This window comes from Trypanosoma equiperdum, assembly GCF_001457755.1.
Source record: "Trypanosoma equiperdum strain OVI genome assembly, contig: ctg_1672, whole genome shotgun sequence".
In the NCBI taxonomy this organism is placed as follows: domain Eukaryota; phylum Euglenozoa; class Kinetoplastea; order Trypanosomatida; family Trypanosomatidae; genus Trypanosoma; species Trypanosoma equiperdum.
The window spans coordinates 8,699-22,294 of NW_027123696.1; the positions used below are offsets into that span (position 1 = coordinate 8,699).

The 13,596-nt window shown below is 50.8% G+C and overlaps 6 protein-coding genes across 6 annotated transcripts; all 6 read right to left on the reverse strand.

Annotated features, from left to right (window-relative positions):
- Positions 1-603: 603 nt before the first annotated feature.
- TEOVI_000816800 (kinetoplastid kinetochore protein 12) lies at positions 604-1,206 on the reverse strand (the record flags this gene model as incomplete). Its single annotated transcript, XM_067222665.1, has 1 exon — positions 604-1,206. The coding sequence occupies one exon, from the start codon at positions 1,204-1,206 to the stop codon at positions 604-606; it is 603 nt and encodes a 200-aa protein (XP_067078766.1).
- A 444-nt stretch (positions 1,207-1,650) lies between these two features.
- Positions 1,651-3,630, reverse strand: TEOVI_000816900 (serine/threonine-protein kinase, putative; the record flags this gene model as incomplete). The annotated part of the gene is made up of 1 exon (XM_067222666.1): positions 1,651-3,630. One exon carries the CDS (start codon positions 3,628-3,630, stop codon positions 1,651-1,653), a length of 1,980 nt encoding a protein of 659 aa, XP_067078767.1.
- An 885-nt stretch (positions 3,631-4,515) lies between these two features.
- TEOVI_000817000 (uncharacterized protein) lies at positions 4,516-6,771 on the reverse strand (the record flags this gene model as incomplete). The annotated part of the gene is made up of 1 exon (XM_067222667.1): positions 4,516-6,771. The coding sequence occupies one exon, from the start codon at positions 6,769-6,771 to the stop codon at positions 4,516-4,518; it is 2,256 nt and encodes a 751-aa protein (XP_067078768.1).
- A 671-nt stretch (positions 6,772-7,442) lies between these two features.
- TEOVI_000817100 (protein phosphatase 2A, regulatory subunit B, putative) lies at positions 7,443-8,657 on the reverse strand (the record flags this gene model as incomplete). Its single annotated transcript, XM_067222668.1, has 1 exon — positions 7,443-8,657. The coding sequence occupies one exon, from the start codon at positions 8,655-8,657 to the stop codon at positions 7,443-7,445; it is 1,215 nt and encodes a 404-aa protein (XP_067078769.1).
- A 1,449-nt stretch (positions 8,658-10,106) lies between these two features.
- On the reverse strand, positions 10,107-11,954 carry TEOVI_000817200 (phosphatidylglycerolphosphate synthase, mitochondrial; the record flags this gene model as incomplete). Its single annotated transcript, XM_067222669.1, has 1 exon — positions 10,107-11,954. The coding sequence occupies one exon, from the start codon at positions 11,952-11,954 to the stop codon at positions 10,107-10,109; it is 1,848 nt and encodes a 615-aa protein (XP_067078770.1).
- Positions 11,955-12,344: 390 nt separating this feature from the next.
- TEOVI_000817300 (uncharacterized protein) lies at positions 12,345-12,797 on the reverse strand (the record flags this gene model as incomplete). The annotated part of the gene is made up of 1 exon (XM_067222670.1): positions 12,345-12,797. One exon carries the CDS (start codon positions 12,795-12,797, stop codon positions 12,345-12,347), a length of 453 nt encoding a protein of 150 aa, XP_067078771.1.
- Between the last annotated feature and the right edge of the window lie 799 nt (positions 12,798-13,596).

Below are 13,596 nucleotides of genomic sequence, written 5' to 3' on the forward strand. Positions count from 1 at the left end.
CTCTCTTTGAGAGGTTGACGCCGCTTTCGGTACGGCAGCGAACAAAAGAGGTTTCGTTTCTTCTCCTGGTTCCACCCCTCGTTGCTTCTCCGCACCTGCAGCAAACAAAGGGCAAACCCTAAGCACAATGAAAGCAAAAAACAACAACAGAAAAGAAGGGAGGGGAAAAGGAAGCAGTGAAACATGGCGCAGGAACTGAAATAAAATGATCACCTAATGAAAAAGGGGATATGCGCGCAAGAAAAAGCCATCTAACTCTATCCACAAGGGTGAAACACGATCTACCTACCGGGGCCTTACACAAAGTGAAGAAGCAAAAGCGTTACGCAAGTAAGAAAGCCCAGAGCAGTAACCACAGCCGAGGGAGGGGAAGGAACCCTTCCCTTCCCTCTGTTGCTTACCTTTAATACTCTCATCTCCACAAGTGGGACTCAGTGGTGGGAGAATGTGTGAATTCGCGGTTCTCGCGCTGATCTAGCGTTGTTCCACCCTTTTCACCCATTCTAATACTGTCTCTTCGATTTCCTCGTCATACTTCTAGGCGTTAGTCGTTTAACCAGCCATCATCACCATTTTTCTTCTTCTTGATATCTTGACTTCTCTTCAACTGGGGTCACCAATGAGTAAAATACTCTCACTTGCGGTTTCCTCAAGTCCCCCTCGTTCCACCTCCCCCAAGCACGGTAAGGTAACGTCAGGTAACTGCATCTCGAACTGCTCGTGGCGGCGCTTGGCATTTAAGCGCACCTTTTCTACATTTCTCTCTAGTGCAAGAATTTCCCTGTCTTTTTCTTCCAGCATCATCTTAACGCGCGTAAGTTCCTCACGCGCCTGGCTCACCTTCCCGACTGTGGCCTGTCGTTGCGCTACTTCCTGCTGGAGTTTCCCAATGCTCTCCGCGTAATCTTTTTGAACGTTGGTCAGACGTTCCTCTTCCTTTAGAAGTGAATCCAAGAGCTCCTTTTGCCCCAATTCGCACCTTCTCTTTTCACTGATTTTGGCCTCCTGTGAGGCTTTCTTCTGGGTGAACTCATCGATTAAACGTTGCAGGTCTTGCTGCCTCTGCCTGAGCTGGCCGGAGAGGGACTCTGCCCTTCGGCGAAGATCCTCGACAATTCGGCGACGAAGTTGTACCGTGTTCATCTTTTCAGAGATTGCGGCGGAGCGTGTTTGGTAGTCGCCCGCCATGGGGGCACTCGCCATCATGATTTACTCACCTGTGATGTGGTAGCTTTGCGGAGGGGTGGTTTTCCTTTAATGCCAAAGGTAGGTATACGTGTGGGTCTTTAGAGGGTGAAACTAGCGTGGGCAATGACAGGAACGAGGGTATCGAAGAAGAGAACATGCATATTTTTTTTTAAAAAAGGAACAAGCGTGCAGCAGGAACAGCCACGGAGGACGATGGATGATAATTAGCAGCGACCGCAAGGGAAACTCTATAGAATATATTTCTTAAGAAGGAAAAAGATGCAAACGCATTTCTGTATATGCAGCAAAAGCAACAGTTTCTTGAGCGCTTACACTGTGAGATTGTCCACTCCTTTCTCACAGGCAGCTACACGTACGCGATTAGCCGTTCTCTTATGTTGTGAAACCCGCTATTGTGGTTGTGAGAACAAACGAAGGGGAAAGGAAAAAATCCGCTGCCGCTCATGCTGGTCCCGCCACGGCAGTTCCCTCGAGAAGGCGGTCAATTACAACGACCTCCTCCACGTCCGGAAGCACGTGCCACTGAGCGCGATCAGGCACCATCTGCATCACCAGCACCGCATCACGTTCCGCCACATCCACGCACCTGTAATAATTGTAGACGTTGTGCGTTACCTCGAGTCCGAGTGCCTTCACGGCCACGTCCCACCGGAGCTGCCGTCGAGCCAACAGCGAAGCCTCAAGACCACCCGGTGGGCGGGCTGATGATGTGTCTTCGCCTCCACCAACACTTGGTGTCCTATTGAGGTTACAATTATTTGCTTCGCTGTGTCGCGGGCTTGGGTACTTTGAATGCATTTGAGAGAGCTGCCGCGGCGACCGCCTTTCCACCGTGTGTTGTGTCGGGAGAGCCGGCAACCATGAGCTAGTGCGGCCATCACCCTCTGTGTGATGCTTGTTTTCATTCACACTGCCTCCGTTAAGTGTACTACCATTTGTGCCCAGGCGGCGTCTCTGTACGGCGGCGTCACGCCGCTGTTTCAAGGCACGCATCTCATTTTGCACTAGTTGACGATACCACGCAACTTCTTCCTCAATTTGAGCTATTGGCTTATGTCGCATGTCCTCCACGTTACTGACACTTCTCGCACCCCGGCGTCCCTCGTCTGCACGTTCAAAGTCCATCCCAAACGATACGTTGCTCCCGCCGTTACACGAAAATGCACGTGGGGGCATCGCTGCAGTTGACTCACACGTCGCCGTTGGTGTGGCAGGAAAAAATCTTGGCGGCGTGAGGCGGCCAAGGCTGGCAGTTGCACGCGCCTCGGCCTGCACTCGCTCCTGCGAGGGCGGGAGCGCCGGATGCCCCTCACGTGGTAGAGATACAAATGAAAGCTTCCCCGTATTGTCCACGACACCCAACTCCCGTTGCTGTGCCAGAAAAATATGCTCTCCAACGGAGTCCGGTGTGTCGTGCGATACGTGCTGGGACACCACAGCGTGAACGGCACCACTCATGATGGGACAGCGGAGTATATCATCACAACTTGGCCGCTGTTGCGGGTCAAGGGCGAGCATGCGGTCCACGAGCTCAGCAACCTCCGGCGGGTAGTGTGACGGAAGGGGCTGCCGAGCACCGGTAATCACACGCATCATAAGTGTTGTGATGTCACGTGATTCGAAGGGATGACGGAGACTCAGTAGCTCGTACAAAATGCAGCCAAGGGACCATACATCGGAACTGGGGCTGCACACACCTCTTTCTAAGTTCTCCGGCGACATGTATAGCGGTGTGCCACGCATCGCGCCGTTGAAAACTCCGAGTCCATCCTCTCCTAAACTTACGTTTCCTTCCAGTCCTGGCGAAGCTCTAGTGGTTGGTGATGAACGCACCGTACAACCGCCGTCCTCGCTAGACTTTTGCTCTTCCTCCCAGGCATTCTGCCCACTCACTTTTCCACCACGATGTTCTCCTACTTTCCATGCTAGTTTGTCTGTTGCTGGCGTGCGCATCACCTCCGCTACTCCGAAGTCCCCAACAGCCACCTCCTGTGATTGAAGATCGAGGAATATGTTACTTGTTTTCAGGTCACGATGCACAATGCCCTGCGCATGAAGGTATTGCATGGCGAAACACACGCTAGCGAACCATTTCATGACGCTTTCAAGGGGCAAATACTCATCTTTCTCCCGCTGTTGTGCTACGAGGCGGTCGAGGTCCCCACCGTCGTAGTAGTCCATTACTATGCAAAGGTTCTCCTTATTGAAAAGGAAAGCGTCCCGCTGGGCCACGATGAAGGGATGGTTTAGAAGACTCATAACCTCTATCTCACGCACAGCGTCCAGCCGCTGTTGGTCCTGAAACTCAGCGAGGTTAATCCGCTTCATGACGAATACTCCATCGTCAATCGCTCTACGAACTTTGAATACAACACCGAAACTACCCACAGCCATCTTTTCTATGATATGATATTCATTCATCACTTGGTACCTCAACCACCTGCTTTCCTTTTTATGCCTCTCTATTTCTGCGCACTCAACTTCACAACCGTGTGTCACGCTCACACTTATGACGTGAAAGCCTTAAGGCATACACAAAAAGCAATTTTCCTTCCACCTCTCTCTACGTCAATTTCAACCTCCTCAACCCGTTCAGCTCTCAGTCCGCCAAACCTTTCAGCCCGTTAATAACTTGCCCACAAACGATCGCGGCTCAGCCGGGCCCTCTTCTCTTCTCCCCTCTTGTTTTTCTGTGGCCTTATTTACGCCGACTACTTCACGGCCTCTCCCCCGTGCTTGGCGGAACAAAGAGGGGTTACGGATTTCCTGCCGCTCGCACAACTCACCGTGAGGTGTTACAGTTCCCCCACCCCCAGCTGTTATGATTTGGGAAAGAGTTGAATGGCAAAGAAAAAGATGGACAAGAGGCAGGTGAAGCACTCAATAAGGCGACTATAAGGGACAGAAGACAGGGACAGTAACAATAGATCGACCAAAAGGGGGGAGCTTCTCAGTTGGTGAAACGAAGGAAAGCCGCACTAAAAGCGACTTCAGTTGATGTGAGAGAAAACAAAACGAAAGGGGGTTGAAAGACGTTGGCACACGGACAAGGGCATCTGTCGTCCTCTGGGCGTAGCGTAGTGGATGAAAGCTGCCACTCAACGTCGACCAGATGTGCAGCGCAATCATAGGAATGCGGAGTTCAGCAAACAAATATAAACGTTTTAAAAAATCCTTGTACAAATAGATTCGTTATGCTTAATATAATGAACACAGATTGACAAAGGTAAGCGAATATTCAAAAAAATAAAATAAGAGTTAACTCCTGTGCGCGAGCTCCACCAGGCATGGCAGCCGATCGATAATCTAGACGGCGTCAAACCCAAGCCGGCGTCTCTCTCGATGGAGTGCAAGGCGATAACAATAATGAAGTTTGGCGTCATCGGCAACAGTAGCAGCACCGCGGTAGGGAAGCGGCATTGTACACACGTCGTGCTCGTAGGCTGCGTTGTACCACTTTTCGATCACATCTTGTCTCCCTTCATTGTTCATCTCGTGGATTACAAGACGTGGAGGCTGTTGGCCTAAGCATCCATCGCTCAAGACCTTGAAGCATTGTAGTTCCTCCCAACGCGAGAAGACCCGTGGGGGAAACATTCTTACCTCTTCTGCGCTACAACAATCCAAGTAACAGTAAATGTTGCTCTTGTCAGCATTGACGTCATAGCTAGCGCCCTTGCCGCTGCTGCAGATATTCAGAGGGACGCAACCTCTTTTAGAATCGCTGCCCGCTTCGCAATTACCATCGGAACCCACAGCCACGGCAAGTGGTATCCACAATTCACTAAAGTCAGGCACAGTGTTCGTGCTGGCACCCGCTTCGCTCCATGGCGATAGTGGCCGCTCTCCCAGTGAATGCCAACACCGGAATTTATTCCCCACCTGCTCATCACAGTCAGTAATCCGTCCCACCGGTGGCAGCCCCTTCAGGGGGTGTGAAATCCCACGTGATACCGAGCTGGCCGCAAGCTCAGAGCACAGCTGAGCAGCGGACGTCCCCACGAACAGCCACAAACCTGGGAAGTAGCGGTGACGAAGGGGGCGTTTTTTACCGCCGTTAGGGAAAGTCCCGTCACAAAACGATTGGTTGTCCTTAAGCTCCCTCAGCTCGTTCATTACAGAGGTTGTTCTCCCTCTGAGGTTTTCGGCTGCAATGTTACGAAGTGTGAGTGTGCGACGCAGTTGCTTTCCGTCAGGAAGCTTGAGCTCCGCATTCTGCGATATGGCTGGCGCTACCCACTGCTCGGATGCCCGCCTCAACGCACCACCACGCTTTGCGTGCCTGCGACGCCGATAATTTCGTCTGTCATGTGAGAAGGCTGGATCACAATCGCGGTCATGCGTGGTGTAGGGCACAACTATGCGTTGGAGCTCCTTTCCCCCGGCCCCCACATCTTTCACTCCAAAAAGCACCTCGATTTCATTTCCCACCCTCAAAGGAGGCTGCTGTGGAAACTGCGGATCCGCGACTCCCGTCCTTTGACAATTCGACCCACCGTGCAAGGCAACTTCCTTGATGTGGCACTGTAGAGCCGTCACAGTCGATCCTAACCGAGTTGCTTCTATCACACTCTCGAGTAGCAGACACCGCCGCATCGAAGATTGAAGTCGTGACCGCCCATTACCACTACTCAGCAGGCTAGTGTGTGGGATAATGGGCCCATCAAGAATAGCGGCAGCCTCATCAGCGGAATGTGGAGCGGACCACTGCGGCTTCACCAATTGAATGGCTGAAGGTAGGGTCGGTTCGTCGACAAGAAGCTCTGCAGCGGGGGGCAAAGTGACCGCCCGAGACGCACAATGAAATACGGAGAGGGCGTCATGCCAAGTTGTTCTAATGGTACTACCCGCAAGCGCCCGCTGAAGCAGCTTTGAACGGCTACCACAGGCACCAGGGGCACAGCACCGTGGTGTGAGCATCAATAGAAACTCCCCATGCTTGATGAACAGCCACTGAATCACGGTGGTCACCTGCAGTGGTCGCAATAGTGGTGGAGGCTCCACCTCTTCAGAAAAGGAGCCGGCTCCTGGACAAGAGTGCTCTCCCTCTCTGTGTGTCGTTGCATTGACGACTGTACTGCATGCTGGCAAGAGCGGGAGGCGAGACGGCTCCATGGCCGCCACTTCATAGTTGTGTAACATTTCCCTGGCATGTGGCAGAGACCGCAATGGTCTGTGCCTTTGTTCGCTGCTGCTAATACCGCTGGCGGTATATGACCTAAGGACGGCATCGCCTTCGTGTCTCAGTTTGCAAAGCAGCGCCAGTGATACATCACTGCCGTGTCTGTCGGTTTGGTGAACAAACTTCAACGGCATAGCGTTATTGCTGCCGTTTCTCTCGCGGTGGAGGGTCGGAAGTTGCTCCTCTTGTAGGTGAAAGCCAGTATTAGAAAAGGAGAGAGGTTGACCATATGGGCGAAGGGTTGTATACATTTTTTTCTTCGGCAAAATCACGCTCGTACGAATATCTCCTACATTCTTCCCGACCGGCACAATGGATGCATAATGAGAAGCAGCGACGCCCCTCCAGGCAGGGAACGAGGGGAAAAGAAAAGGTAGCATTACACCTCGGAACGGGAGTAATCAACGCGCCCACTACCGCACGCAACAGTGAGAAAGGAGTGAACCACTAAAAGGTTGGCGGTGGCATTGAGTCATCGTCACTGCCTTAGCAAACTACAAAGATAAAACAAAAAAAAACCCAAGAGGAGGGAGGGATGCCAGCGCGATCACGACTGGATAACCAAAGACCAGATACCACGGTTCAACTGGCACAACGCCCCCAAGAAGTTTTCACGCTCCTAAGCGACTCCCGTAGGATACTCCATATACAAACATTGGCAAGGAAGAGTGGAGTAGTGTGAAAAAACGACAAAATTACAAAGATGAAGAGTCTTTCCTTTCCGTAAGCCTCACTGGTAATATATTCAACGTCCCATCTTTACCCCTGCCGCCTTCTCTTTCCCGCCTCCAATGGTAGTGCGCCCCATAATATGCACATGGACGCGAGTAGGAACGTGCTGTGTAGAGTCAAGCCATAAATAAAAGGGGTCTACAAACCACAGAACTGTAACAACATCAGGTATAATGGTGGCGTTGAGAACGCGCACTACCGCTCTCTTCACATTTGATCTCACCAACAATAAGGAACCCCTCTACCCCATCCGCCTATTCAGTCATTCCCCCATTCTTTGCATTTTTCCTGATTCCTCCAGCGCGCTCCCAACCCTGTGCTACTGTTGCTCAGGCCATGGGAGGTGCTCACCAAAGAGGAGGTGCTGTACAACGTTGAACTTCAATAACACTTCCGCGGCATACATTTTAACCATACCTGTGTACGTTTTCTTCCATGAATCCACCCCGCTGATATTATAGAGCATACTGCTGTGCTCAAAGAAGGGGCCAGATTTATTCTCAATCACCCACAACACCTGGGCAAAGTACAAATATTCCTCTGCGTGTCTTCTCACGATGTCTGCTTCGCAGACGTGCTTCGGTAATATCAACTCGTGATTCGCGTTGCCGTTGCTATTTTCACTACCATTTTCAGCATTGTTGTTGGCATTTGTCGTAGTCTCTGGGGTTGCAGTTGGCACCTCCTTATTTATAAGCTGCGAAGCACCAAATACAAAAGGCAGATGGTGATAGTCGTCCAACCCCCACACGCCATGAGAACCCGCTGGCTCCAGCTTGTAGTGATGTTGGAGGTGGCGCATGAAGGAAAGATACGCACTGAAGACGTCGAAGACCATTGCGCGGCGTAGCTGTAGCAGTGCATCCCTTTGCTCCACAGGAGGTGGTGGTGGTCGCTGAACTTTGTGAGGAACAACCACAGGTACGTCGGATTGCAACGGTGCGCCATTGTCTCCGCACTCCTGCATGCAGATAAGCATGACAATGAAGAAATGTAGTTCATGCCCCGTGCCGTAGTCAATGCGCACACTGTTACCGAATGCATCCTTCATGTATTCAGCAAGCTCCAACACCAAAGGATCATCTCCATTTTCATTCGCTCTCGCTTCTTTCAAAACCTCACCTGCACTAATGTCTCGATTTTGTCGTTCAGTTGTATCTTCCAATCCGCGATTGAGCGTAGCAACCAGCCCCCGCATCAGGTCAAAAATATTCTCCTCGAGCCGGCTATGAAACACCCGGAAAGACCTATTACCAAACCGCTGCTGCTTCATATCTTCCAGCGGTATGCTTGCCACGATAGAACGGAGGTGTGGGAAGAAGACATCCGTGAAGAAGGCAATTGTTGGATGTTTCTCTTCGCGGCGCTGCTGAAGCCAGGCACTTCGAGACATCTCCTCGACCGCCTCCGCGCAGCATTGCACGTAAGACACAATCTTGGCAAACGACGGCGACGAGTGAAACGTTTCGACGAGTTGCGGCTTCTCAAGGATGTATTTCCGCGGTACATGAGGATTACCAGCTACCTGCGACATTTGTAGTGGTTGCACTAACGATGCCAGCAACGGGAGTTGTAGGAAAGTGGCAGAAATGATGAGTGTCGATGGAGAGTGTCGCTACACACGTCAGTGGTAACACACAGCGAGAAGTTGTAGAGCGTCTCACCTCTGTAAAACCAACACTTTCCCCCCCCGCCGTAGGTATAAGGCTGTGGAAAATAGTAAACGAATGTATAAATGTGTGTACGCGCGTTGCGAGGAGTGTTGAAACTACACGGTCACGACCACTATTACCCCTCCGTTTAGCTGTGCTATATTTGACTGGCGCTGCTTGCGTAGCCCCCGTGAGAACGGAATGAGAAAATAAGCTCGCGGCAACCGATCAATCGGCCAAAGAGAATGGAAGGGTAGGTGGCTGCACACAATGATAGTAAATGCTAACTAATGTAATTCCTTCAAAGCACGTCAGGGAGCCAGAAAATGTGAAATTGGAAGTAAGGTAGTCAAATCAACAAATATTGAGTATGCAGGGGTACAAATAACAAAGAATTGTGAAAGAAGGGAAGCAATCCTAAGCGCATGCAGGGTTGGTAAATGTCGTCGCATCCATACACTGCGCGACCCGCAAGGCCCTGACGTATCTCAATGTTTGGGCCCTAACAAAGGACAAACCAACTCGCATATGCTACGCGAATGCGTGGGCGTATTTGGACTATGGCGATTCAAAGAAAACTAGGAGTTTTGAAATTAAGCTTACTCACCTCCCCCCCTATTTGAACGCTGCAACGCCAACATGACAAACAAACACAGACACACACACAAAAAAAAAAAAGATGGAGTCTTACCCGCTACGCTATCCCTCTCTACGTTTATACATCCTGCACGGCTGTGCATATGAATACGTACATGCACACATTTAATATATTTGAATAAACACACAACGATAAAAAAACGCACCACCACATAGGACCACAATGGCAGATCTGCGGGACGCAGGCGAAAATGTCAGCGAGGCTAACAACGATGACAATAACGATAGTGAGGTACAGACAAAGTAAAACAAAGCTCGTGGTAAAGGGAACAATGTGGAATGGGAAACAGGGTAACATATCAAACATCCGCGGAAATGCGTTCCCATACCATTCATTTAGAGTAACGGAGATTCCCCGCGCTTGCAAGCGATAAGTGCCAGTCTCCATAAACATGGGAATGGACCCTCTCCTGCACCTCGTTTCTTTTCTTCGCTCTCACCCCTTTGCTTACCTTAAATCAATTCGCCTTCACCGTTCTGCGCTTTCGCGGCCCCATGATGTCTTCTTTGGTGAAGCCCCCATCCACTGGAAAAAAAAAAGCGCCAAGAATTCTCAACGGAACGAAAATGAAAAATTAAAAAAAAAGAATAGAGATTACAAGAGCATCTGTGAAGTAAAGCAGTGTGTGTGTATGTGGGGGTGGATGGGGAGAAAAAGTCTGCTGTAACAAGTGCTACAAAAGGTCCTGCCCCATTTGTGCCATAAGCGAAACCAGAGGCTGAAAACGACCCTCGCCGTTACCGACAAATCGCTCATCCGACACAGATGTCGACTCTTGAAGAAGAGAAATGAGATCCTGCCGCAGAGCGCCTCGAAGCCCCTCGTTTGTTGTGTACAAAAACACCTCCACCTCCACATCTCTGTGGACGGAGCGGGACCCGTAATTTGTGCTGCCGTAAGATACCAAATATGGCTCTCCTACATGATCCCACGTTTCTTCGCAGTTAACGACATCATTATTGTTTGCGCCACTAGCGCGAGCGCTGCTAATTCCCACTCCTCCCACCGGGGCACCACCTTGTTTCTGATCCTTCATGAACCAAAGTCCTTTCGCGTGGTATGTCTTTCCCTCCGCACTGAACTCGTGCAAGCGGATACGGTGTGCACACTTGTATTCCTTCATTAAGTAACGGAAGGCTCGCTGCAACTGCAGGTAGAAGTAAGGTATGTACCGAGCGAAGCCTTTCGAACCGTACCATCCATTTGTACTGACGCTAGCAGTTATGAAATCGTAGGGGCAACTGCTGGCAAGTAACTCATCGACAAAGTGTCCATACATATTAAGATAAGGTGAGGCCAAGTAGATGTGCGTCGACCGTGGTGCCATCCTCAGTAACATTTGCACGATGAAGGAATCGTGAAAAATGTTGGCGCGTGCACACTGCATGGTCGGGAAGAGAAGAGTATCGTAGTGTCCCGTCGCTTCATCTTCCATCTCTGGGTGCTGCTCCACTTGCCACGCTTCCGCTGCTACAGCCCCGGAACTATTTGCGAAGTCCCGCAACCTCCTCTCAGCTACTTCACAGAATTCGTACCACTGCGTCGATGGATCCACGCCTGCCATATTAGGAAAGATGGTAAGGTTACTCCCCGCATGCACCACGAACTCCCCACTACTCGAATTCGCATTTTGTCCCCATTTCTTCGTACCACCACAACCCGCAACGGTCGCAGAAGCCGCATTCGTGTTACACTCCTTGTGGATTCCAACTGGATACGATAAAGCACAAAGAGCGTCAACGAGACCACTGAACCACGCAGCGACGTGAGGGTTGTCGTGCACAGCCAAATAGCGGTCAACACGGGTGTCGAAATAGTCGTCGGAAAGGTTCGCCCCGGTGAGAATCGTCTGGCAGTTGTCGAAGCAGAATATTTTGGTGTGTTGTACCCCGAGCGCCTCACGAGCCCTGCCGAATGGGGCCACGAGCCAATTCCAGCGACACGGCGATTGGAACAGAAAGAGTCGCACGTTCACAGCAGAGTCGGCACCAGGGGACGCCGCCTCAGATTGGAGGTTTAGCAGTTCTGCTACAGTCTTTAGGTTTTGCCGAACGTGCATCCGATTGTAGTCCAGAAGAATGCACACATCGAGTGCCTTTTTGTCGCTGCGAGCCTTCGACACCCGGTTTCTCAGCGCAGTGACAAGCTGTCGGGCGAGCGGACCATCGCCAATATACAGCGCAGACAAAACAATACGATGTTGGGCTGCACTGATTTGTCGCAGCAGCTCACTAAAGAATTGCTTCGGGCCGGCCAACACCCGCAGATCTTTACCACGCGCAGGAAGTGTGCAGCACGTTTCTCCAAGGAAACGCAACATCTCTGCCTGCGGACCATCAGTAACAACACTGCTGGCGCCCCTCATTCTTCCCCCCACAGTGACCTTGTTGTCAAGCGCGTGGAAAAGAGTGCCATTAGAATGGCAAGGAGAAGTCTGCACAGAACCACTCAGGCTGAAGAGACGAAAGGCCAGAAGCAGCGACGTACCAAACACAAGTGCGTAAGCGAGAAGAAAGAGCATTGTTTGTTCCCTTTTCACCAAGGTCGCGACACGCTACTGTCAAACGCACTACAACAGATGGCCTTCCCCCGGTTGACAACTTCTTTGCAGACGAGAGTTCAGCGGTGGAGAACCGTAAGATACTAAGAGAAGAAACTGCACGTTAAATGGGAGAGGGGACAGAGGGAACACAAAATAAAGACAGTTTCCAACGGCACGACAGCAGGAGGAAGAACACTATCCGAAACAAATCCATTGTCTCGTTAGTTTACCCGGTCTGGTCGGCCACCTATCAATACGACAATCCTTTAGCACATCCCCATGCGCCAGTTCAGCAACTCATACTCGTGCACGGTCCAAAACTTCACCGCCACCCTCGCTGGTCCTTGTCCTTGCTGTTGCCGTTCTTCTTCACGAGTCGCTGACATCCGAGTCTACCACGCAGGCAGCGCCCTGCAGGCCATTTTCCAGCAACAGCGGGAGTAGCGCCTCATACACCTTTTCGTCGCAGACAAATCCCTCGGCGTAACCAAATCGCACCTCCACTGCACATCGTGTTGGTTCTGGTGCTGGGGTTTGCGTTGTGCCTGTGCTTTTCGTCCATGGCACTCTGGCAACAACCGTGCGCCCACTTGGGGATGTGGGCCTAATCGAAGCCACAGCACTCCCCGCATCGATACACGGGAAAAGGCTTCGACAGTCGTTTATTTGCATGGCGAGTTCATCAGCAGCTGTCATTACCACATTACAGGACGACGAGCGCGAGGAAGACAAGCGATGCTCTGCCGGTTCCATGTCATAAGACAACTTACCTTTGGTGTCCCGCTTCATGGGCGTTACGCAGTCGGACGCGCATACACACATATACGTATATATAAATATTATATATATATAATATATTTATAAAGGTATTTTACGTGGGCGAGAGGTGGTAGTGTTAGAAGGGGGACACTGCAGCACGTGTCCATTCTCACAAATAGTGTATGTTGTGTCACATCTCAGCTTCACGTTACAAAACAACGGCGCATGTTTCTGCGCGGTCAACCGCTCCGACCACTTTCTTACTTAAACTTTGTCTCCACCCCGTTTCACTGGCAATATACAAAACGATACTTCCTGCCGTTTCATCCTGCCAACCACGCGGGGCGCTCGTGAGGAAATTCATATATGTATTTTTTAGTTTTGTTTGGGAAATATATATCCATATATGAACGTATGTGAAAATGTATGTCGTGAAAAGGTAGAGTGACCGCAGTGCACAACAACAAACATCTTGGCCCGTCTAGCAGACGGTAAAACCATAAAAACACAGGCGAACAATATGTTCGCCCCCACTCCCCCCAAACACCTCCCCTGCTTATCAGAGCTTAGTACGGTGACACGTGTTATAAGCACCCATGGAGGCGGTTGAGCAGCGAAGGAAGTGACCAAAGCGCAGAAGCAAAAAAACAAAAAGAGAAGCCATCACGTTCCAGTAACAGCGGTGGGCAGCAGAAAATACAGTCTCAGAACTACGGCGCTTCCCACCCTCCACTCCTCCGCACCTTCCCCCAGCTGCTTTCACCCAGTAGAGGCTCTGCCACATAACAGGGGCGAGGCCGTAGACCAGCGGCGTCACGCATTGAGTTCAAAAAACAATAATAATAATAATATTATTATTATT